The sequence below is a fragment of the Botryllus schlosseri genome, chromosome 11 (assembly GCF_051294905.1).
Source record: "Botryllus schlosseri isolate E-star chromosome 11, Bs_hap1, whole genome shotgun sequence".
NCBI classification, from domain to species: domain Eukaryota; kingdom Metazoa; phylum Chordata; class Ascidiacea; order Stolidobranchia; family Styelidae; genus Botryllus; species Botryllus schlosseri.
The window spans coordinates 24,250,273-24,276,980 of NC_137246.1; the positions used below are offsets into that span (position 1 = coordinate 24,250,273).

A 26,708-nucleotide genomic window follows, 5' to 3' on the forward strand; every position below is an offset into this window, starting at 1 on the left:
GAGGTAGTTGGAGTAGCCAACATTACCAATTATTGCGTCACATGATAGACTATGCTCGGAGACGGCGTGTCTAGACTAGAGCCCGACCGATTATCGGCTCGCCGATAATATCGAGTCGATATCACGCTTGGAGAGAAATATCGGTATCGGCCATTGAAGGTAAAAAAATATCGGCCATTTTCGTGACGTCACAACATGGTGGCAGGGAGCCAGAGAAGTCGATAGAATACGTCAGGACGGTAAATTATAAAAATAAATGGCCAAGTTGCATATAGTGCATACTGCATACAGGGAAGTAGGCGTGCCAATCTGAAAAATATGATAGATAACTAACCACCGTTATGCCCCACTGACTTCGTGGGAATCCCCCTGCAGTGATCGATCACCAAAGGCAGAGAGCAGCTGGATGGATAGTTATCTGCAGGATAATTTCAATCAGTAATAGAAATGAGAACTTCAATCGTGCTGGACTGACCCTCGTGATGATAGAGTAAAGCGTCGCGTCGAAACATATCGCTGAAGATAGTGCTATTGGCTCGGTACCAACAGAGCTAATTATACCAGTGATGCATGAAGTCGTCTGACTGAGGCCTGCTAGAGTGCGGGGCCACCATGATAGGAAATATGCGAGCATAGAGGGGAAGAAAATCAAGCAAACGTGGAGTAGAGTCAATAATTGATACGAAAATTTTTGATTCCATGATGACATTGGCCAATTCTGACAAAAAAGCGTAAAATATTGATCAATTGATTGTTGAAATGCTGGTCATGGACTCATGGTCAACTCAATGCCCAAGGGGGATGGGTGGAGCAGTTGCAGACGTGGACAATCTGAGTTGTTTGCACATTCTATTCAGCTATTTGTTAATGATGTGCTGAAGGCTCCAGGTGCACTGCCAAAAGAATATCAATATTAATATCAATATTTGGTGAAACCATTGAAGGAAAGATCCCCTGCAAGGGAGCGGTGGAACTGAAATGGTGAAAGATTTCCAATTCTTGCTGTGCCACTAATTATGGTACCAAGTGAAAGACTGCTCACATTGTTTAGTACTATATACATCATTTATGGAAGACCACAGAAGTTCACTCCATGGAGAAAGGGGCGAGAAATTGTGCTTCATGAACATTGAACTGTAATCTGCAACTGCTGGATGGGTGCTTTTGATATATTTTTATAGCTCCTAGATCATTTATTTTATGTTCAAGCATATCGCTGGCTGTAAAGTTGTTCAAATAAATGCTCTGATGTGTTAAATATGGGCCTTGAGCTAGATTCCATATATTTTGAATATCGGCTGAATATATCGGGGTTATCGGTGGAGGTACTGGATATCGGTCTTATCGGTATCAGCTTTGAAATCCAATATCGGTCGGGCTCTAGTCTAGACTCAATAGAATATCGGATCAACATTACTGTTGTCATTATTACATCACAAAATCATGTCATTCCAAGTGCAAGTAAAACCGTTGCACAAGCGTGTATTAGATCCTACACAGCGTTCAATAGTTCACGTTCACACATAACAAAAGCGATCATATTCCGTGAACAGCGAACAACGTACGCTTCTTGAAGCTTGCACAGATCACGATAAAATGTATAAAACACCAAAGTATGGAAGTATGGAAATGTCGTTCCATACCATAGATTAAAATCTTCCATTCCATACCATACTTGCATTGTTCCATATTCCATACCAAAATATCGATCCATACCATACCATACTTCCATGCCATACCATACCATACCATGCCCTGCCCTTTAGTGACCTTATAATGTTAGGGCAGTGATTCTTAAACTTTTTAGAGGTATGTTGCGACTAGGGTTAGTTCGGATATCAATAATTTTCACTATCCGGATAACGGATATATCCGTTTATTTGGAATTTAGCTAACCGGTTAACCGGATAATGAATGCTAAGTGAGATAATCGATTTCACAGGTCTGCATGAAAAACTGATCGCAAAATCATTACACAGTGTTATGGTAGATTTATAAGTACACGCGCAGTACGAGCGAATGCGAGAAAAATCACGCAAATTTAATGTTCACTGCTTCTGCAACTCCCTCCTTATAAAGTACACTACATCAATAGTGGTATCCTGTAGCCGGTACCGGAGTTTTGTAACAAAGAGTCCACACGTATTAAATGCCCTTTCTGCTTCCACAAAATGGGCTGAATATCGTAAGCAGCGCTTCCTTTTTGCCCATTCTTCTGTTAAGGTGTCCAGTACTGGAAGGACGAGTAGCTAATAATCGAATTGAGGCCGACATGATAGCTCCCTCTAATTCCTCCATGGGAAATTCACATGATCAGGCCGTAGCCAGCCGAAAAATAAGGGGGAAGTGGGTGTTATAAATAGAACGAGTGGTGTTTTAAATAAAAGGATGGGGTTTCGATTTCTTTTCGAATTTAGTATCAGCGGAAATCAATTACGCTTGCACGCACGAACATGTTTGCGAAATGCGAACATTCGATGTCATTCAGTTTCGCGATGTCACTCATTAATCAAAATCGCTGATCATAATAGTCTGAGCGGCATATTGTCTCCAAGCCACCAAAATATAGGAGCCAACGCATGCCAGGCCCGAGACTCGATGGTTACGCCAGCGATGATATCGTTCGTATCATGCCTATTGCAGATGCGATTGTGTAGGCCAGCGATAATATCGTGGGCACCAAGCCAATGCAGATTGCAGATGCGATTATGTGGACCAGTGATGGTATAAAGTCCACAGAGCCTTTTGCAGATGGGATTCTGCCAGCGCAACTATAGGCTTGTTGAAGACTCGAAAAATCAGGCCAGCAACGATAGCCGAGTTCGCGGCAATCAATGACCTAATTTGGCGATCTTCTCAGCGGGAGATAGCGTCGCGTTGCACGCTGCATTGACGTATCTCGCTAATTGGCGACACACTTCTCGCTAATTGGCCGCGCGCAACACTGATAATACGACTTATTGAAGCTTCCTAAAAGTGTAAAACGCAATATTAACGATACTATTTTATCCGGTTAACCGGCAGATTTATATCCGGATATCGGATAATAAAAAAACCTGCGGTTAACCGGTTAACCGTTATCCGGATAATCCAACCCTAGTTGCGACCCAAGCCTGACATATCGAAATGAATGCACTTTTAATGTTATTTGCTACGTTTCTATGGTCATGTTTGTGTGAATGTATACCCCGCAGACAGTTAAATGCAACGCAGTTTTATGAAGCATGTGTGACGCACAAGATTTCAAATAAGAGTGCATAATTACTCCGTTAGTTGCATTTGTACTGCAGGCTCAGATTGGAAGGACCTGTATTTGATGGTTTCTCACCCGCCCGTTTAACACTCCTGGACTGAAGCACAACCACCGCGTTCAGCGGTTTATGTGCGTTTGGTTCTTTCACATATACAATATATAGGCCTTTCGGTGTCGTCCATTACCGCTCCAAGACATATGAAGTTTCGGCCAAGATGCAATTCCGCGAAATGTGCTGCCAAAAAGATCGACAGTGAGAAACCCTCTTAACGAAAACGATCGAAACCTTCGGTAATATATGCCGAATTTTCCATTCACTAGAGACGTCTAAATGGCTGTCTCCAAATATTGCTGTCACCAAAAATTCATAGTAGTATATGCAATTGCCAATATCATTGACCGAATGCCATCATGAATTCAGGAAAATATTAACGCTAGGCGCGACCAGGCAAGTGTAACGCACTGACAACATAGAAACTAGCACCCACGAGCAGTGGTTACAACTTTAGTCGCGAAAGTGTGTCTGGTGGTTCGCATAATGAAAAGTGGGTTGTGAACTGACAAAGGTTGGGAAGCACTGGTCGTAGCCATGTGGCCATGGACATGGCTTTTGCACCACTTCCCTCAGCTCCAGCTGTAAATCTGACCACATGAGAGCACAGACAGTCGGAAATAAATATTAATATGTGCAACTGCCAATATTAGTGACAAAATTCCTTCATTAACACGAAGCCGCGGTCAACTGAAATTTCCTTCCTACTTATTTCTCTGTATATAGTCCGAATTTCATATTTTAGAATTCTCTCATCAACAGTCATAACCTTCCATGCCATAAAACACTCTGTTGTGGTTGCTGGATCGACAATCTGCAGACACTGTATAAGTTGCATGTGTATTTATTTATTTACAACATATTTCAACAGAGCATATATATGGTAGCGGATAACGCTCAAGAAAACTTCTAAATCGGACCAGTATAGGGTATACACACGGTCCTATATTAAACTCCTAATGAGGGGACCGGGAGGATAAGCCATGTGCAATTTTATAGGGCAATCCTCTTCAACCTTTTTTTCTTTGATGAACCCGTAAATCTGCTCATGCACCCTGATTACTGGAAAGGCCAACTAAGGTAAACGGGGATATGAAAAATCGTTATGCATATAACGACCTCGCATATCGATCTCGCCCTCCGTCACAAGCTACCTGATATTGTCGCTTATCATTTTATATTATCATCTTTTACTTTCATTCAGTGTGCATGCCTCCGATTTACATCACCTAGGCTCAGGTAGGTGTCTGTTCCTAAAGATGATGTTTTGAAATGATGAAATTTTATGAATAAATTCCAACTTGAATTTGAATGTCGTTTTAAGGTGCCAAATTTATTTGCACTGCCGGTCCTGATCCACGCCAAGAAATGACCTGTCTTGGAAGTGACATTCCAATTACAAATCCAAATTACAAACAACTCTTCGCTATCCACGTCCAAATTGATAAGTAGCTTTCTAGTACTCATAGGGTATATGCATGGTCCTATGTGAGACTCCCATAGGTACTCGGGGCATATACATGGTCCTCAGTTAACTCCTATAGAAGAACCTAGGTGGTGGTCGGATTCAAATGGCTCTCATCGGTTCTATGTAACTGTCACACGAAATTTTATGGAAACCTGTTGGCATTTCTGGTAACAATCACTATCAATGACATTTTGTACCGGACCTCTAAAAAATATGACATTTGCGATAGAAACGACTGAAAAAAGATTGAATCTGGCCATTGCTGGTGTACTATACTATATGTACTATACTATACTATTATGTACTATATGTACTATACCAGTGCTTTTCAACCTTTTTTAGCTCCATTCGCACTTATTTTGTAAAATAAATTTCATTCGCACCAAGTTATTATACAAAAAGATGAAGTTACTTAACAACATTTTGTTCTGATGTGCAACAAATTAGCTACTATGTAGCTCAAGCTATCAAGTATCATTAAAAAGGCAACTTTTTCGCTTATTTTGATTTCAACTATTTCAGTAAAACCCTTCTTGGCCAAACAAGTTGTTGGGTTTTGTACAAGAACCTTCTACTGGTGCTTGGATGGCCAGGTCTTAAAATCTGTTCAGTACTCGTGTGCAAAATACAACGTATTTTTCGCGAGTGAAAAATGCTTGCTCTCAGAAATCGTTTTTGAGAGCTGTCACAAAGGTCCCGGATGCTCCTGTTTGTCGAAAGGGTCAAAAACCCACATTTTGTATTGAGGCTTTTGCCTTATTTCTTGGATCATAAGGTGCAAAACGATCAAGGAGAGTAGGCACATTAGAGCTCGCCACCTTATGATAGTATGTTGCTCCAAGTTCTGTCTCGCGAGTACATGAGAAGAGCAAATAAACTCACTTATACTATGTGTTCTGCTCTTTAGCTCAATCTAACTTGAGAATTCATAACAGTTTAAATACAGTAAAGCAGCTTTTAGACTACCACCGGAATCTGAGTTTTTGTGGCATCTCGCGACCCGAGCCTCACCCATGAAAATGAAATCATTTTGAAAAATTACTGTTGTAAGCTGCGATTTTGCGGACATGTATGACATAGAGAACGCGCACACAACAATTCTACCTAACACAGCTCTACAAAACATGTCTGATGCACATGATTTCAAATTAGATTTCAAATCTGCGTGTCGCAGTTGTACTATGTCCACTCAGCTCTGATGGCAAGAACGGGACTATTCCGTGCCGACAACGGAGCATATCCATATCGAAAGGTTTGGCCATGCAGTATCGGTCATATTTAGACAAAGGTTTTGTCGCCGCTTATGTTTTTGGCACCGCATTTTATCGACTGCTTGTTGGTCAAAAGTTTACGTCTTCATGTGCCCCGACGCAGATGGGGTTGGCGTTGACTGACATAGTCCTGAACTCGCTCGTTGCACACCCTACACTAGCTCATCCATACGGTCTGCGACCACGTTTGCCAGAAAAACCAGTCGGACAAATCTTATCGTGAATTCTCATGATAAAGCCATATTTTCTGCGTGTCTCGCTTATTGGCCACAGTACCGAACACAGTGACCTTGGATATGTAAAAAGTATAGCAGGATTTTTTGCAATAAATTCAACAAATATTACATACTTATTAACAGATAGCTCTGGCACCGTGTCGACTAAAAATTATGCCCTTTGCGGTCCATACTTTATGAACCCTTGAAGGGGTAAAAAATTGCGTTACAGGAACTTGCAAATGTTAGTCTGTAATGATGATATTCACTAATTATCCTCGTGCCTCGCGCTAATAGAACAGTTATTTCGAAAACATTGTTTAGCGAAAGAAAGCAGAAAGTCAAGTTGACGTCATTTTTTCAGCCTGTCGCAGGCTCAGACGGGCTGATATACTGTATGAGTGTACGTCTGCCACTACACGTACACCAGCTTCCAAACCAGGCTTTTGCTTACGTAATAATTAGAGTGTGAAAATAATAATTCACTACGGCTTGTGAGAGCTACCATCAGGTTGATTTTAAATATTCCAAATCAGCAAAATTAACAATTATTGACGATTTTCATTCGCACTTTATCCGGATTTTCATTCGCACCACCTTCGTCATTCGCACTGCAATTTTTTTTCATTCGCACAAGTGCAAACCGTCGCACAGGTTGAAAAGCATTGTACTATACTAAACTATGTGTGCGCATGATCATCACATTTTATCATTGTGCAATATCTCAATAACTAGATCTAATCAAAAACTTTCAAGTTGATACTTGTGATCGGTGACCCCAAATTAGTCATGATTGACCACATTCGTCTCATAAGCAAATTGACTGTTGACCAGTGTAATTAGCTATTCAAGCGTGAAATACGTTATGCTGGACTTTGGTTACTTCTGACAGGTAGCATGCATGTGTGTGTGTGCTTGTGAATCGGATGTAGTGATGAATTTGCCCGCAGAGAAAGGGGTTCATGGGGCGATGCACCATAAGTTAGGTTAGGTTGATGACTGTGTGGAGAGCCCCAAGATCGGGGTTTTTAATGGGCGCCCGACAGAGTGCTGTTACAGCCATTTCTAAGATTACAAATTAGCAAGAAACACTCCTTGGTAAACTGCATGTGGGCCTTTGGTGAAAATGGATGGACACTACATATTTTCGTAGGTTATCACGAGAAAAAGTTATTTCAGAACTTTGGTGAGCCATTGATGTACCATCGGAATGTTGATGACACCTTCGTGGTCTTAACGAAGAATCACAGTGTGATATATTTTTAAAGGCATTTGATTCAGCTTCACCCGTCGCTCATATTTACGATGGAGAAGGAACATAACAATTCCCTTGTGTTTCTTGATGTCTTTGTAAAAAAGTTCAATAAGAAGTTTTTAACGTCAGTCTTTCGGAAAACCACTTTCACTGGCCAATATATCGCTTGAAATTCTTTTTGTCCGACTAAGCGCAAACCTAATCTGATAAGAACGCTTGTTCACAGGGCTCTCATGATTTGCAGTAAGTCCGAACTTGAATCTGAATTAAATTTCATACAGAAAATCTTTCAGTCCAACGGATATCTAGAATACATTGTGAAGTCAACCATTGACAAAAAGCTAAATGATTTCAGATCCAACAAATTCATTGGACCAAGTAAATGTCCAGTTCCGGCATATTTACATTTACCATGGATTGGTAAAGTTTCCGGTAGATTTGAGAAGCAAATCGTGTCGTCTATTGGTCTAGGGATCATTTTCACAACAAAATCTCTCTTGCCTGCAGCACAGAAGGATGTGCTACCTGCCAAAAAAACAGAGTGGTATTATTTACAATTATATGTACCACTGCGACAGTCGGTATGTGGCTCGTACATCACTTTGTTTGCTACAAAGAATTGACCAACATGTGCCCAAGCACAAACGCCAATGCCATTTCAGACAGTCAATCGCAATCCCAGACAAGCAACCCTCTCTTGCGAGACTATGATCAGACCATGGCATGTAACTCTGCAATAGGTCAGCACCTTCTTACTCATCCCGAGTGGGCAAAATCGTATAACGATAACAGATTTTCAATTATTGCTCGTGGACGTTCTCTGTTCCATTTATAGCAGGGGTGGGCAAACTTTTGAGCTCGCGGGCCGCATTCAATATCTGAATTCATTCGCGGGCCGCACTATATAAAATTGAAATTATAAACCAAAACTAAATATCGGTATTTGATTATATAGTGATGATATGGAGATAATATATATGCTTATTCAATACAAACCAGTGGCGAGATTTCATAGGCTGGTCGACCTCAATAACCAATTTGTCAAAACTAGAGATGAAAGTCGGTAGTCCCGATTCTTAAAACAGGATTGAAATTTAAATCTGTGAGCAGCGATCTGTTCATAGATTTACTTATTTGGCTTTTTGTACAGTTCCAGGACACACAATGCTGACAGCATCATAACCATGTTAGCTTCAAACACGCTTCAACTATGTGTAGATAAAATATAAATAGCCCACGCATGCAGAGAGCGAATCTACCTTAGACACGCGCGAATCGTTTTTATAAGCACATCACTGGAATAATTAAAACTGTAGTGGCCAATCTTAAATCACACTCGTGATCCGAATTATGTCAATCTCGTATAGGATTTCTGTGATGTTTAGCAGTTGAAACCTTTCAAACTGCGTGGGACCCAAGCCAGAAATTGAACATAAAAAGTAATATAGCAAGTATTTACCTTAGAACAGTGGTTCTCAAACTTTTTAGGACACGCCCCTCCCCCTTATGATGGTGAAAGATTTCGCCCCCCCCCCCACCCCCTTAAACGCAACCAGGATGCTAACAAACCTAACGGATAGTTTGATGGCATGGCAGGTTACGACTGTGGATGAGAGATTTTTAAATATGAAATTCAGACTAAATACAGTGCAATAATTATCAATTGTATGTAAATCACGCGGACCGCGAAAAAGAATCAGTATAGCTCAGCTTAGCGCCCACCTTCGGATGCTTTCACGCCCCCACGGGGGGCTCACCCCTCAGTTTGACAACCACTGCCTTGAATTATCGTGTTGAAATATACTAAGAAAAAGTTTAATCAAGTCCTTGTATTAGTTCGATTTTTAGTACACATTTTATCAATATTTTTATTAAGTTTCTGTAGACTCTAGCGGGCCGCACAGAACGGTGTTGCAGGCCGCATGCGGTCCACGGACCGTAGTTTGCCCACCACTGATTTAAAGGTTCTCGAATTGACTATCGTTGTGATTCTGTCTGTTTATTATAGCCATTTCGTATTGCGCTAATTGCATTTTTGCTTAACGCTCTCGTTTTCTATATTCTCTCATTCTTGTTTTTATACCATTCTTACCTCACACTATCTATTTCATCTTTATATTTCGAATTGCAATCTCCGTATTTACTGACGACCGCTCCCGATAAGTGTCAGTTAAAAAGCTTGGAGTGAATAAATTGCGAATGTGAATGTGTTGTTTGTTGCAATATTCAAATTCTGTACCACAAGGAACATATTTAACTTAATTCAGCACGTGTGTGTCATACTTGTGCATAAATCCGAGATCAAAATTTGAATAATAGACTCTGTATGTGACACGCATCTTGCTACGGAGCATTGGCGAGTGCAGTACAAGATGAAGACCTATTGAAGTCCATAGTTTGTATGTGTAAGATGCATTCAGATAGGAAAAGCTTATATATAAAAACATGTCTTATGCACGAGTGCCCCAGCTACAGTATTACGAGTGTAATATAAATTCTCCCCGTCTGAAATCATAACAGAACTGACTGAGATGTGAGAATGTTGTTGCCTTGACCCAATACGTCAAATGTTCTTGATAAGGAGTTACTCTGACGACTCACTCGTTTCGGCGAGAGGGTCTTTGAAACTGTGTTTGTACTGAAATTGTATTTCTAATTTGTTTGATTGTTATTTCGTTTGATAAGTTTTATTGCATTGGTGAACTGTTTGTGTTCTTGAATCACTTTTCACTTTCCATGTTCTTCGATCACAGACAAGTAAGGATTATTGCGAATCTTCACCGTCAGCCTCATCATGCTCCTGATTCTTTATTGATTCAAGTCGCACTCTACCGTTAGCATTTTTCAATCTGGTGTGATTGGTTTATTTAGCTGAATACAAGACTGATTGATAAGCAAAGTTTGCTGCTCTTAACATAAGTAGTAACAGCCAAGTAGACAGGATTTGAGGCCTAGGAAATCGACACGCATTAGTATCCGAGTCTCCTGAGAAAACAAAATTGTCAATTACTACCGGTAAATATTATGCACTTTTTGTACTAGATGATATCACCGCCAATGCGCCGCCACCTGTCAATGAGAGCTACTCAGACTGGGGATCTACGGACAATGATAATAATAAACTTGACGACAGTGAGGAGGATGACAACACAAACGACAAGCATTTAAGCAGGTGAGCTCGGCTTGCGTTTGCGCGAGAGTTGAGTAAATTTGGAATATTCACGCAGTCATGTATTTGAGCATATTGTCCAATTTCGATGTAATCGAAACGTCTTGTCCGAATACAAAATACAGTTTCACAGAACCCCTTAAATCCTACAGATTTCAAATTCATATCCAGATCGTGTACGATTTGGTTCCATCACAAAAGTTAGTTTAGCGAAGTTCAAAACTGCTGATTCTGTTTTTTTACGGGAGATCCTGCTGTATTGACTAAAAAAAGGTCATTTTTTCCGAATGACCCACTTTATAATAATACTGCTGTGGTGTTGATTAATATATTTAAAAAAAATAAAGGGGGACGAATTCCAAAAAATGAGGACATTTAAACGTCCTCGGGAGGACATTTTCGATTTCCTGAAAAAGAAGGACTTATGGTAACCCTAGCTACTATTCGCCTGTGAGTAACGTGAGCCTGTAATTGAGTGGTTCCGAACCGGGATCCCCCGTGTCTCGCCAGAGGCAGTCTGTATCCTGTAATGCCGATTTCTAAGCGCAGAAACCTGTCTGTTGAGTTATATTATCATATTCACTGTAACTCAAATGCTTTTCCAACGAGTTTATAAAGACGTTCAAGTTACAAATCAATAGGATCTAAATGAATATAGCAGACACGTGCGTGACTGGAACATACATACATCTAACCGTAAGTAAGGTAAGTTTTCAATTAATTGTGTGATAACATAGATCAACAATTAATGGTTCGCAAACGCTTTATATAGCGATGACCGGTGAGAGTGAGAGCAGCTTATCCGAGAAGGCTTTAATTACTATTGATTGTTTACTTACGAACTTAACTAAAGGTGATCAAATGACATGCGCAATCACAAACATCATGTACAGAAGGGTAAGCAGGGGCGTAAGAGGTTAAAAATTCAACTCCCATCCTTTTGAAATGAAGATTTTATCTCCAATATATACAAGCTCATTTGCAATTAAGCAACTGGTATCACGCTGTTGCATGTCAACCAAACAATATGATGTCCCATTCAAAGGTGTAGCCCAGTGATTCCCAAGTGCGGTTCCCAGATAGTCTTCTTGCGGCCCCAAAAATATATTAAGAAATCGATTTATGACTATAAATAAAATTTATATTTATAAAATGCTCTTGCTCAGCTTGGCCTCTGTAGTTTTTAATTATAGAATTGTAGGAAAGTTGTGAGTATAGACTGCTAACGTTACGTCGCTGCTGTTTCAATGCAATGTGCCCTAACTTTCCAGTTGAACGAGCAGTAGCTATAGATATAAATAGGTATTGATAACTTTCAAAACCGGAGGAAAATCATGAAAAAATGGTAAATTTTTTCCCACTTCGTGGTCGCTTGACTAAAAAAAAAGAGGCTCAACTCCCGGAAAATACAATTTTTCTTTCACATGAACTGGTGGTTGACCGAAAAAAGGTCAACTTTCCTGTCAAGCTCCCGAAATAGCCGCCGTAGCGTTCCTACAGTGCTGACTTAATTGAGGGGGCCGAGCTCGAAGGGGGCCCAAAATTATTTCGTGAATTAGCATAAATTACAGAGTATTTTTTGAAAATTTGTGCAACTTTTTCAAAAATTTTTGCGCTATGTGCGATTTTGATTCGCCACATATCTTGATTATTGGGCACTCTTCCCCAAGAAAAAATACGCAATATTTATAGAAATAGGTATATCAGCTTTGGCCATGACCGTAACGCAACGCACCAAGACATATAAAGTTTCAGGCCATGTAACATGTGACTCCAAGAAGTATGTCAGAACGATCGGCGACGAGAAAGCCTTGGCCGTAAAGGACTGCTTTTATGCTGACAAAAAACTTCGAAATACCAAAAACTTCGTTATATAAACAAAATACATGTAGGTTTAATTGTCCATATAGGCGCCTGAATGACTGGCGCCGAATGTTCTTGTCTTGGCAATCTGTACCTCACAGGACAAATACCATCCCGCAGGAAAGAATATTATATGCCAGTGAAGAAATGCCAATCTGAAATCGTGTGGTCTTTCAGTTTAGTAGGTTTGGGCAATTCTACATTTTTTGATATAGCAGACAGGAGGTCACGAAATAACATCACGTAAAGAAGTCGTACCTAGGGGTCCGCCCGCCCGAAGATGTTTAATTTTACGGGGTCAGCAGTTTCAAAGACACCTCTCACTCAGCTCTACCGGTAAATCTGATTACGTGGGCAAAGAGGACAACAATGCAATTCCCGATCTTATTCACCGATTTTATTATGAATTATCGAAATATTCGCGCGTCGCGCTGTCTCACTAAACAGTTTAATTTTGTGGCAAAAGCGAACAACGTGATGCGGGGTCAGGTTATCACCCTATGGGAGCCCGGGGTCCTGACGAAGTGCAGTTACGTTGCTGCCAACGGGTATACCGCCGGAGATGTTTAATTACTATTGAGGCGGCCTATACCTTTTCAAACACACCTCACTCAGCTCTACCGGTAAATCAGACTACGTGAACAGAGACTGGATGAAAATTGATAGCAATACATGCAATTCCCGATCATATTGACCGATTCAGTCATGAGACTAAAGGAATTTCTCGCGCTTCGCGCGTTTAGGCGAGAAAAGGTGATTCACTCAACGGACATCCAATGCAGCAGATAAGTAGCGGTAAACAGTGTACAGTTTTGAAATCTCGCCAGGGCAATAAAACTACTCCGAAATAGCCATGATGACTGTTTGGGTCCGTTTCATAGCCGTAGTATTCGTGCGGCCCCGACCGTACTCTGAAATTCTAAATTTGGCCCTCACACCGAAAAAGTTTGGGAACCACTGGTGTAGCCTCTTATTACTGTACAGGTCTCTGAAAGGAAACGGCAGGTTTGCACCGATTTGCAATAAATATTCATTATAATCTTTCTGATTTGCGTGAAAATCATGCTTCAATTGTGTGTTCTTTTAACCTTGTTGTTGATGCACAGTTCATTTTGTGCACCGGTGTTCTATGGTGATGTGAGGTGACCTAAGTCGCGACCTGTGTGTTATTCATGATTTTCATGTATTTGGAATCGAATAAACAACCTTGAAATCAAAAAAGAAATGTAAAGTGGTAGATTTTTGGTTTTGTGACTCAGCGAAAAAGTGAGGAAAAGAGTGTCTCTACTGAAAATACATTAGAATCGCTCACATGTCCCAAACCAAATTATAATTTAATAGTATATTCATATTGAAATGAACTTTGTCAGTGGTAATCGTCAACAACTACAGGTAGTAGAGAAATGGAAAGAACATAGACTCTTTGCGAAATTTTTATTTTTGTACCTGATTTATCAATATTGCAACAACATGTTAAATCTTCAGCACGACCAGTAGAATTATTCTTGTGGCAGTATTAACAGGTCTTTGAGACTTTGAGAGGTTAATACAGTGGCGTATTCAGGGTTACGAGCTCAGACCCCCTTTTCAAAATTATCAAGGTGCTGTTGCGCCGGCGACCAACATCACTCCCGAATTCGATGTATACCCACCAAGAAATCTTGGATTGCATGATACGTTGATTGATCAAAGAGACTAGGAGACATGGCGGCGCCTGTATCAGAATGAAGTTTTCAAATACACATTTTCTTCCTGATCTACGGCGAGAAATGAACTGCAGTGGAAGTAACATTCACAATTACAAATTCAAATTACATACAAGGCCATAATAGCTATCCACGTTCTCGATTGATAACGTAGCTTTGTAGTCGCTATTACAATGTAGGCATGTGGCACAACGTTATGTTACCGCCGAATACTTTGAGAATTGAAAACTCGGAATCAGTGCGACAATTACATTCGAATAATATCAGTTTATTATAAATTCTATGATATTTACGATGAATTGCGCTATCACAGGCAAGGTATGGCCCGGCCGTGCCTCACCTATATGCCTTACCTCTCCTTTCGCGCTTTATTTTCGAACAATAAATATGTAAGTTGTGTGATTTAGGTGGGAAAATGTTCAAACTCTAGTAGACAGGTGAAGCACTGCCTCACGTGCCTCCCCTGACCCCACGTCACTGACGCATCACAGATTAAAGTGGGTATGTATACCGCTGTATCGTGACAATGTTTGGCTCCACCTACACATGTCATCATGGGTCCTCGCATTTAAGAATAGCATCAAGACGAACCTGCGATCTCGTATAACTGACGAATGTCTCAAATTTTGTATGAAGCTTAACCTCAACAATTTTATCAATCAGACTACTAAGCCATCAGGAATACCATGCAACACCAAAAGACGCAACTGTAAAAAGCATGTAAAAAGTAGATTCATACTTTTACTGTTGTCTATGTCTGTTGGAAAGTTAAATGTTAATTGTCTTAAGTTTCGAAAAATATCATATGCCTCTCAGTGCAATACAATTAAAAATATATAACTTGCAAAACATCTATGGAACTCAAGTTTCGCATACTCATTACTTAAATAAGGCAACCAGCATGATTAGTACCAGTTTTTACAGAGAAAATACGGTGCAAACGACGAATCCTATGTTGTGGTTTCGAATTTGCTCTACCACGACGTCACCATGTTTCAATTGTGACGTAGTAGTTGATTGACATGTATGACTCTTTGGAAGTTAAAATGGAAAATATAGGGTCAATATGGCTCTTCGGAAGAAAAAGGTTCCCGACCCCTGCTGTGTGTCAACAATCATATCACAAAATATGACATCCCCGACATGAAATTTTGCTCAAGTACGATTTTTAGATGGTACACGAATTATTTCTGTAGGCACAGAGTTGGTTGATTTTGATAAAAGTCGACTCCAAGTCACCTAAATGTAAGTGTGAACGGCCTCACCCGATGTACCGAAATCTGTCGCCACGATAATTTTTCGCACAAATAGCATTACCCAGCAAATGTTTGCCAATGGCAGAATTCATGGCTTTTACCTGTTCTGAATCAAGCTTCAGGAGATGAGTCATGTTCTTTCCATTTCTGTACTAGCTCCTGACGCATACCCCTGACAAGTGTCAACCGAAAATATTTGGGTTCATTTCAATATAACTATACTATTCTATAGCATATTGAAGTTCTATACCTCCAAGAAGCTCAGCAATTTATAAGAAAAACTCATTGGGTGAGACGCACGCCATTTAAAGTCGGATTTCTACATCAGGTGCAATTTTTCCTACATGGGCTGCGTTTGTACCACGGGTGTCACAGGCACCGGGTACTTATATTAAAAGAAAGAAATCTGGAGAGTTGAATAAATCTACCCAAGATACTATACTTTATGCTAATTTTCGAAAATTTACAAAAAATTGGGAGGGTGGGTGCATGGAAAGTAATTTCAAAATTTACCACGCGAGCCACTCGAAACCAAGCGGTGGTCATCCTTGGTGTAAGGATTTGTTAAGAGTCATTGCTGAAATTACGCTATTGGGTATAAATCTAAACTTTGTCTTACCCACGTCACTGACGTTAGTTGAATTTTTGTTTGATAGATAGACAGTTAGATAGATTATTGTAAAATCTGGTATGGGTGAGGTGATGACAGTATCAGAACACACTCTCACACAGTATTGGCATTTCTAGCAAAAAGGCGATAAATACACAACCGCAAGGATTTGAAGAAAGCATAATATTTGAAGGCGAAGCCCCCGAGAGAGAAGCCTCTGACGACAACATTCACGGAATGTTGCACTCAACCGGTTTTACCAAGACTACAACTGACGACGAACCTTCTCTCACCATGCGATATCTTTGCATTCAGGTACGTCGTTTCCCCGACAGCATTCGTCCTTTAGTACGAGTCGGCAAATTTTGTGTTTTTTTGCAGATGGAATTTTGCGAGAACAATACATTGAGGGAAGCAATCAACAAGGGCTTGGCTGAGGAAAGGATGTGGTGTTTGTTTAGGTTTGTAAATCTGCTTTCGGTGAAACCATCTGATGAGAACGTTAGCTGTTTTATTGCCTGCGTTCCGCTTCTCAGGGAAATCTTGTACGGTCTGGTTTACATTCACGGACAGGGCATGATACATCGCGACCTGAAGCCGCTAAACATATTTCTGGACCTCCACGATCATATAAAAATTGGAGACTTCGGACTGGCAACGTCACACTCCTTCAGGGTATGGTATTGAGACAACGGCGTAGCTTCAGATTCTGGCAGAGCTTCTAGCCCGCAAAAACATCACAAATAGAGTACGGATACTGTTCATTGAGCATGTTATTAGTGTTTTTGCGCCGGAGTGTATCCAGATCAGAGTTAGGGAGTTACTTTCATGATTTAGTTATTTTTATCATTATGATGTCATAGAGACTGCATGGTGCACGTTAATACCATTTCCTAAGATTTCTTCATTTCAAAGTTGAAACCGCTCTTTTTGAAATGCGGATTATCCCTCCAAATTTCTTAGCTCCATTTTCAACTCCAAAACTCATTTAATCAGTGCTGACAATAAGCGTAAGTTGACAGGGCACAGCGACACCCGACACACGAACTACCGCCTCCTGCGCATGGTGTACTGATACATGCACAACCCCGGTAGGATATTGTGGCCTCGCTAATTCAATTGTTTCCAACCGGGTGATTCCCCACTGTGAGGGAATTTTGTAATTTGTAGGTCTAAAGTTTTATGGAATTCAGCACTTGGCACGAACCAGTTAACAACTGGTGCAAATCATGTTTGGATATCAAGTTACATGGGTATATCTACATGCGGATTGTGGAGGGGTAGGGAGATGGATTCTCTCAATTATCATGATTTGAAAACAGTACTACTAAACGTATTGAACCTCAGGTTGATGAAAAGATCTAGCCTAATTTGTGCCACGAGTCCTCGGTAGTAATATGTCGGGATGAGTGGTGATTGGGTGGATGGCAAAGAAAAACAGCACTAATTGACAAATTACACGACAGGAAAATAGTTCTTTCTGGAGCTTAATTTTGTTGAATTGAATTCCACCAAGTACCCAAGAACGACTCATTGAGACGGGTGACAGAGCAAATTTCAGATGTAAATTATAGATAACACTGGTCTACAAATTTCGAAAAAAATTTTGCGCCAAAAATTTTAATGATTGATTTAGGCTAATTTTAAGGTTGCTGAATCGATTCTGTGCTCAGAATTTCTCTATCACGTCGGATTTTTTCCCTATGAATTTTTCTCATTTTCATGAATTAGTCAAATTTTGACTTTCGTTAGTGACATCCAGAGGTGGTCAGTAACGAAGTACTTCTACTTTTTCGAAGTACTCAAGTAGTTTTACACTACTTGTGGTACTTAATCAAGTATATCTAATTTCCGCTACTTCTACTTCGAAATATGTTGTGATCTACTTACTTACTTTTCGCTATTTTCAGTTTGTCAAGAAGAAGTAGTATAATCCTCAATTCGAAGGAGAGACTGAGGAATTTCTAGGCTGTTTTCATGGAGTACCAACATTAATTTTCATAAAAGTTGAATGAAGCCCAGAATTTTCATCGCGCTTGGCGCAAAGTAGATATGGAGTGTCAAGTAGCCTATGTTTTCACGAAAGTTTTCGTGTATAGGCTATAATTTAGGTAGCGGTAGCGTGGCTCCTTTTACTCATACCGCATTGTCGTTAATATGAAATAGCTCATCACAGTAAATATCTCCCAGCATAATGTTTGAAACTAGTAGTTTCACAATCTAGCATTTACCTATCATATCGTAATCTAGCAGCCCTGCATGGCGTTTCCTAATATGGAAAAGTGGCCTCTGACTTTTTGATCATGAGACCTGTTTTAGCAGACCACTGTTGAAGTTATCTGGACAAGAGACATGTAACACATTTCCCGCTTTTCAAAAGTGGTGTTTGTATTCCTCTTCTAATTTGAAGTATCATTAGTTTCAGTTCCTTTGTCTGGATCTGGAAAACTTACATGTTGAAGCTTGAAGGCAAGTGTAGCAATGCCTCTATTTTCCGAAAATAAAATTACACTATGGTATGGCATTTTTATGATTCGTTATATTTTATATTAGCGTATACTAATCTTGCACCGATGCAGCTTCTTGGTGTTGCTCTTCGACTAAACCATGGGCGAGGGTGCCGCACCATGATGCTTTCTAAAACGGGGTGTTCGGGTAAACAAAGATTAGTATCCATAGCGATATCTTTTGCACCCCATGATGCAGACGAATGCTTATGCTCTCGCAAATTGATACCTCATGTGATACATCAATATGAATCAAGCTCTCTGCACCTTCCGTATAGCTCATTTTGCAGCTTTTGTCAGTCCATAGGAACGTATTATGACCGTTTTAAAAACTACTTACTTACTTGAGTAGATTTTAAGCCAGGAAATTCTACTTCCACTTCAAGTAGTTTTAGGTTGCTTTTTAAAAGAGTACTTCTACTCGTACTTGAGTAGATTTTTGTGTTTCTACTTCTACTTGAGTAGCCTTTTTGACTACTTTGACCACCTCCGGTGACATCACGGTAGCATACAACAGCACCAGATCAAATATTGTTATTGAAATCATCTATCATGAAACCTGGGTTGTTATAATACAGAATGAGTGAGTGTTCGGTGAACTTGAATCCAGTGATTCTCTATCTTCGTGCAATCAAAAGCTCTTTTCGACCCATAAAATTACACTGGTCTACAAATTTGCCTCAAAAATTTTAATGATTGATTTAGGCTAATATTAGGTTGCTGAATCCGATTATGTGCTCAGAATTTCTCTATCACGTCAGATTTTTTGGTATGTATTTTTCTCATTTTCATAAATTAATCAAATTTCGGCTTTCGTTAGTGACATTATGGTGAACGTACAACAGCAACACATCAAATATTGTTATCGAAATCATTTACAATGATGAAACCTGGGTTGTTGTAGAACAGCATAACTGTGTTTTCGGGGAACTTGAATCCAGTGGTTCTCTATCTTCTTTTGATCAGGACCTCTTTTCGACCCATAAATGTATATGTGGATGCAACTATTTTTAGTCGGTAGCAGTTATCATCTTTATATACCACTGTTCGGTTAAAGATTGTGATTAGCAGCTCCGTTCCTAGTTTAGTTCCTAACGTTATCTATCTTTATACATCTGTCCTGCAGACTTAATCGGTCAATGCATTTTATGACAGCATACTGCTCTTTCGTAAAACGTAAGTTTGCAAACATTAAACTTGTATTGTCGGTATATTATGTAGGAGAGAATTGTTCACTCCGGTACATGACCCAAATATGTGGCCCTTTAAGCTAGTTTTGAAACAGTAAAAGAAACAGGATGTCTGCTTTTCCAAAGAAAAAAGTGCTTATTATGATAACTTGAAATAATTTATCATCATTAATATCCGCCTGCACTGATCATGCTAATTCTTCTTCTCCAGTTTCCATATACTGTCACATTTTATCGGGATCGAGTAAAGCTGACTTGGTTTTGGTTTATTGCCATGATATATACTGTTTCTTTTGCATTGTCTGTTATAGACAACCAGATGAATGAAGACTGCTTACTAACAGCTCAACACGAAACCTGAAATGCGTGTTAATTCACAATGGAAATAAACAGGCCTATATGCATCGGTTATGGGACAGTCGGTCCGTCTCGACCTAGGACATTATGTGTCTTACATCAAATACCATGTGTTCTATGATGGGACAGAGCCAGAGATGAGCATTGGTTAATTTCTAGTGATGTTTTTAAATGGTTTCGAGACTTTTTATTAGTGTTTCACATGATGAAACGCCAGTTCTAAGTACAAAAGCTTTACATGTTTGGCCGTTTCTGACTTGTCGTAATATTTTACTGTGAACTAGAGTTGGTCGAAGTGATCGGCGTTAAACAAACATTTTTTTGACAGCCTTACAGAATGAAAATATATATCACATCGCATAAAGAAACCTATTGCAACGAAACGGTAAATTGCTATCCTCCCCCCCCTCCCCTCGCCAAGTATTTCACAGTCTCAAGTAAGGGTGAGGAAAAGGATGACTAGGATCTGTAGAGAAAGATAGCGTGGTTATCTATCTCCCATCCCCACGGACGAGTCTTGGAGTGCCAAGGTGATGTTAGCACGAAAGACAGTCTCTCTCAAGGATCGACGACAGCGCGTCGTGACCTAGGCATTGAGGCAAGGGCTGAGATTCTGACAGTCCTGGCTTGTATGGCTGTAAGCGGGCCTGGGCCAGCGGTGGCCGTGGAGTGATTGTTGCAGGAGGCTCGTAGACATCAGTAGGCAAGCTGTCCGGATAAGCGGCTGGTTCTGAGGCGGCAGGCGATGCGGTGTGGACCTCGCGACGGTCCGTCGCAGGTCTAAAATCCTGAAGCGGTGCGGTTGGAAATGTCGGGTGCTCGGGCACTGAGAATGGCGTAAAGCGGCGCAAGTGCTGTCGGTTACGTATGGTTACGCGGCCAGACCCGTCAACGCGAATGACGTACTGGTGGTGCTGGCGCACCTCTACGACATTACCTGTTCTCTCCCAGCGTTTCGGGTGGTTCCCAACCAGATCCTGCAGGTATACATGGTCCCCGACTTTTAAAGCTGGCAACGTCTTGGTGTGCTCGCTCCATTTTTGTATTCGCGACAGGTACGCCGTGCCAGAGCAAGTTCCTGATGGGCTACAATCTCTCGCCATGATTCATAGGGTACGTAGTGCGCATATGGGATCGGGATAGCATCGCGAATAGGGTGTCCAAATATAATCATTGCAGGGAAGACCTTAGTCACCGGGTCAATGGAATTGCGGTAAAGCAACACTGCTCGTTGGAATTTGTCAACATCCAATGAGCCGCCGCTGGATGTGTTGTCAATGAGCATCCGTTTCACCGTCTTGACTGCAATTTCGGCTCGACAGTTCGCGTGTGGGTTGGCGACCGAAGATATTCTGTGAGCTACTCCCCATGATTTCAGGAATGCCTGGGTCTTTCCAGCGGTGAAGTGTGGCCCACCGTCAGTAGTCAACTCTTCCGGAATGCCGAAAGTCATGAAGGCTTGCCGTAGCTGCGAGATGAGTCCATTGGCACCAGAGTTCGAGTGACACGCAATCGGCCAGTTAGAATGCCGGTCGACAATGGCAACGTAGTCCTTGCCATTGTGGGAAAAGTAATCACTGCAGATCATCTGGAAAGGGTACTCCGGGACGGCTGGAGGCTGCATGGCAGATTTTGCGATCCTGTGGCAGTGACCACACTGGTCTCTAACTCTAATGCGAGAGATGTCGACTGTGATCAGTGGCCAAAAAGCGGAGTCCCTCGCCCTAGCATTCATGACAGAAGTGCCCTGATGCCAGGCATGCAACGCAGTCAGGATCTAATGGACGGGCCATGAGGGTTCCTGGAAGCAGCGTCTGCAACGTGATTGCTCTTGCCGGGCACGTGGACAATCTGAAAGCGGTATCCAAGGGTCTTTTCCTTGAGGTTGAGGAGCCGTCTGTTGGTGACGTCCGACAGGGAGCTGTCATTGAAGACCGGCACAAGAGGCTTATGATCAGTGGCGACGATCAGCTGGGTGCACCCTAGGACGTAGTACCTCGATTGATGGAGCGCATATGCGACAGCCAGTGCTTCTCCCTCAATGGGGGCGTATCTGCTCTCAGCTGGGTGAGTAAAACGGCTTCCTGCATGGCATAGTTTCCATCCATCCGGACAACAGGACGGCGTCACGGGAGCGCACTTGCAGTACTTCTGTGTCATGAAAAAGCCAATCCCGGTGACAGACCAATCAGTCGTGAGGCACGTTGGTCGGCTACGGTCAAAGAGTCTCACACCATTCTCAATTTCAGAAATGATCGCTTCTTTTGACAGCTGAAAGGCGCGTTCCAATTGTTCAGACCAAGCAAATCTCCGGGCCGGGTCGGAAACTACTGGATGTGGGGTGTTTACAAAGCTCCGTAGTGCGCACCGGCATATGCATAGAGAAACCCGATTCATATAGTAAGCGCCCCCCCCCCCCCCAGAAGTTACATCAATTCCCCTATGGTGGGCTCAAAATCATTGTTTATTTGGGCGGAAAGGGGCTGAAAATGTGGTTTCGGTCACTGTTATACAACACACAGCCAGATACTCCTGAATCGGATCGTGACCACCTCTGGTCTATGAGCACAGCTTTGCTACTGTGACGTTATAACTCATTTTGAAATCCCCTAGTGGGCGCTAAAGAGTGTCCAGAATTTGGGTCACAGAAATATGGTAACCATACTATAGTTTGACCATAGTAAACGACTATGGTTTGACGTAGTAGGAAGGTAGTAGGGGCAGCGGGCCACATTATCATGTAAGACCGGAAACTGTCTTCGGGTCACTCAAAATCCTAGACCTGGCTTGCATGCCGTATGTTGCTCGCCCTTGAAATAGAGTCATTTTGTGCATAATTTCAACATTTAATGGCTTTCCCTGTATAATTTGAAGGTATCATATTTGCCCTATTATAAACCAAAACTCCCACATTGAGCTGATATATGAGCAATTAATAGAATGCAATATTTGACATCACTTTAAGGATTTTGAGAAGGGGGTTCTGATCATCTAAGCGAGGGGTTCTTGAAGTATGGGCCGCTAAGGTATAATTTTGGGTCACGACTGCACAAGAGTGATCTTATAATATGAATGTATTATTGGTTCAATTTCTTGCACTGAAAATTTTTTTCGCGCTTTGTGTGATTTCCTGTGGATAGTTTATACATATCCGTGGTTACTGTGTTGAGTAATATAGCCAATAAGCAAGATACGTTGCAAAGTCTTTTATGGCTTGATCATGAAAATGTGCCGACCTTTGTATTACACAAATTGGTTTGAATTCATGACAGGACTGGTGCGAAATTGAATTCTCTGGAAAACACTGTCAGAGACCGTTAAGATACTTCAGTGTAGGGGTGTGCAACGAGCGGGTGCCATAGTATAATACAGATGTAGTACGAGCCCAACCCCTTATGTGCCGGGACACATGAAGACATGAAATATTGACCAACATACGACTGGGAAAAGTGCGGTGCCAAAAAGTTCGGTGGCGATACAATCTTAACATAAAATGACCGTAGCTGATTGGCCGAAATCTTTGATACTGATATGTCCTTGGCCAAAATTGACTGTTGCGAGTTGGTTGAAACCTTCGATACTGATATATCCGGTCGTCGAAATGATCAGCACCGAATTGTCCGATCCTCGCAATCGGAGTAGACAGTCGTAGAAATGATTGCGACCGCAAGAGGAAATTTATGCCCCCGAATTCGAAATCGTGTGCGTCAGACATGTTTCACAGAGCTGCGGTGCGTACAACTGTTGTCTGCGCGTTCTCTATGTCACACATGCCCGTAAACACGTAGCATACTAATACGAAAATGTATCATTTTTGATGTGTGAGGCTTGGGTCGCGAGATGCCCTTAAACTCAAATTTTCGTCGTGGTCTAAAAAGTTGAAGAATCACTGTCCTAAATCCTGTGACTGTGCATATTTTTAAGAGACTCGAGATGTCGTGTAGGCGCTAATTCGTTAGGGTTACAAGAATCTATGAAACCAACTTGGATTTTCATACAATGACCCTTCTCAGTGCCTACTGATGAGTCATGCTCACCTCGAATGCCTAGCGTTGCAACATGAATCACTGTCTGATATGGTACCAACCGTTTTATAATGTTGAAAACATGAACAAAAACTCGAAACACCCGATGGAATTGTCATTGACATCCGTTATTCTCTGATGATGCCATTTTGCTTGGCTTCGGCACAGTTTCTTCCGCGTTATTTGTTTCCTGCTTATTTTCAGGAGTCAAGCAGTAGCATTCCTGAAAATCTCGAGAGGTTCAAATCAGAAGGGTACAAAGGTACAAAGTTGTATGTCGCACCCGAACTCGACAAAAAGGCGTCAAGGTAAATCCGATATTAGACTGGACAGAGTTGAAAACACCATCGCCTCGCCAATTGTTCAGGGTGATGTACGATGAGAAAGTGGACATATACAGTCTTGGCATCATATTTTTCGAGATGTGCACCAGCGATTTTCAAACCAAAATGGGGCGAGCAGAAGTGTTGGCCAATCTGAGATTGGTCAGTTTTGTCGGATTTCATGTGCAAATAGGTATATTTATTGTTATTATTTTATTACAAATATTACGTTTCAGCAAGAGATCACGTTTCCTGAAAATTTCAACAGAGGCGCGAAGTTGATCGAGTACCTGATCATTAAGCAGTGCTTGAATCATTCTCCTGACAAACGACCGACTGCTGAAAAACTGCTCAGAGTGAGTATTCGTCGAGTTCGTGCGTAAAAACCTTTGCTGGATGTGTGGTAGAGATGAGCATGACCACTGGTCTTGAGCATTTTTACAGTCAAGATTGAATGTGCATGTGTGTATTGTGTAACAGCTGTCACAGCAGGGTGCCAGTAATCTTCCCACGCACCCCTGCACCTAACCTCATTTCCTCCCACCTTAATCTTATTGACGAAGTAGTCTGTGAAGCACATGCTTTGAGAGATCGCCAAGTGTAGCGGGCGTGCTCGTCGCTTCAGTCATATATAGACAATTAGATTCATTTAACTTTGTACTTTCCATATTTGTTATTATATTGCAGTATGATTTGATCCTGGTAAATCTACAAGTTTCTGACCACTACTTACTACTATTTGGCTGTTCGGTGTTAATAAAGAAAGCTTCTTGGATCTGCGTGTGTGATCAGGATTGCAAGAAAACTGAGAGCGTTCATTAGTCAGTCGGCTAGTGCGTACAACAGGAACTGTAGCGTCGACTCCAATCACGCACTATACCAGCGTGTCTTGCAACAAGTCGTTGCATCGACCGCTACAATGTGCATATATCCTGCCCTAACATGCAGTAAATGTTCTGTAGGGTATGTCGTAAATAGACCTGATACATCTATCGGTTTGTGCCTGTCGCAGTATATTTGCATGCCGCCAACAACATGTTTTGGCAATTATTTTGCTCAAGCGGCTGGATGAGAAGCGGAAATCTTCTGACGGACAGAGCCAAAATTTTAAATTGTTTTGCCGCATATGAATTTTATTTCTATGTCAAACGCAGTGATTGACATTGTTTAAAAAGGCTGCCAAGTGGATGTGTTAATATTAGGTAATGAAAAAGTGAGGATTTACAAAATATTAAAAATCACAATTAAAATGACGGCCTGTGTAATTCGTAATGTACCAATTGCAACAAACAAGGTTTGAACAGTACTATACGAATACAGTAAGCATGTAGTTAGAACTTTGAATCAACATTTTTGTTTGTTTTTATACATTATTTGCATATATATCTATTTGCAGAGGTGGTCAGTAACAAAGTACTTCTACTACTTGCTCGGGTGTTGTTTATTTAGTCTACTTCATGTCTTCTTACCGTAACAGTGTTTTAGGCAACACTACTTACTTTTGACACTATGGATTTCGCGTGCACTAGAAAGTCATTTTGGGGTATATTTGCATCATCTTCATGAGTGAAATTGTCATTCCAAATGGGGAAAATAAACCCTGTACCACAGTAGCTGATTTAGCATATGACCGAGTAATAATATTGAAGGCTCTCGTCTATCTTCAGGATTATCATGTTCCCCCACCTGATTTTGAAAAGAACAACTCACATCTGAAAAATTTTCTACAAGCCATGAACGGCCCGGATTCACCGCAGCAGCGCAATCTCATGCTCAAAATTTTTTCTCAACATGACAAACTGCAAGACGACTTATCTTATGACACTGATCTTTACATGGTAATTCCTTTTTAATCTGTTGTTTCCTGCATATTTTTTAGCGAGCCAAGCTGATGCTTTTGCACATAAATTTCGTCAAAGCCATTGCTTGTGTATTTATAATCTAAAATATCTCCTTGATATTTATTTCAAACTTTGGTGTCATAACAGCCATGGTTGAATCCACCAAATGAAAAATATAAAATGTGGAAACTTTCACTGTTCCAACGTAGAAGACATATTTCGTATGACGAGTCAGGTATGTGGGTAATTTTGGGTGAAACTTGATTTGCAATAGCAACACACTCAAACACCTAGTTTAGATCCTGGCTTCTGACCGGAGATGTTCTTAAAATTTTTCCCTCACTAAA

At 41.1% G+C, this 26,708-nt stretch overlaps 2 protein-coding genes across 2 annotated transcripts in view; both read left to right on the forward strand.

The window, feature by feature from the left end:
- LOC145450082 (eIF-2-alpha kinase GCN2-like) overlaps nucleotides 1-26,708 on the forward strand; it is a gene marked incomplete at its 5' end in the record, with an annotated part of 57,372 nt that overhangs the window by 15,886 nt on the left and 14,778 nt on the right. The window contains 11 exon segments of the mRNA XM_080328563.1: nucleotides 10,557-10,686; nucleotides 16,256-16,433; nucleotides 16,500-16,579; nucleotides 16,655-16,798; nucleotides 21,228-21,285; nucleotides 21,943-22,147; nucleotides 22,444-22,508; nucleotides 24,402-24,505; nucleotides 24,565-24,682; nucleotides 24,757-24,876; nucleotides 26,188-26,358. Coding sequence (XP_080184689.1) covers nucleotides 10,557-10,686; nucleotides 16,256-16,433; nucleotides 16,500-16,579; nucleotides 16,655-16,798; nucleotides 21,228-21,285; nucleotides 21,943-22,147; nucleotides 22,444-22,508; nucleotides 24,402-24,505; nucleotides 24,565-24,682; nucleotides 24,757-24,876; nucleotides 26,188-26,358 — 1,373 coding nt within the window.
- LOC145449522 (hsp90 co-chaperone Cdc37-like) overlaps nucleotides 19,194-26,708 on the forward strand; it is a 148,494-nt gene continuing 140,979 nt past the window's right edge. Inside the window, exon 1 of the mRNA XM_080327912.1 lies at nucleotides 19,194-19,197. The gene's annotated coding sequence lies outside the window, so the exon portion shown is untranslated. The remainder of the gene's footprint in view (nucleotides 19,198-26,708) is intronic.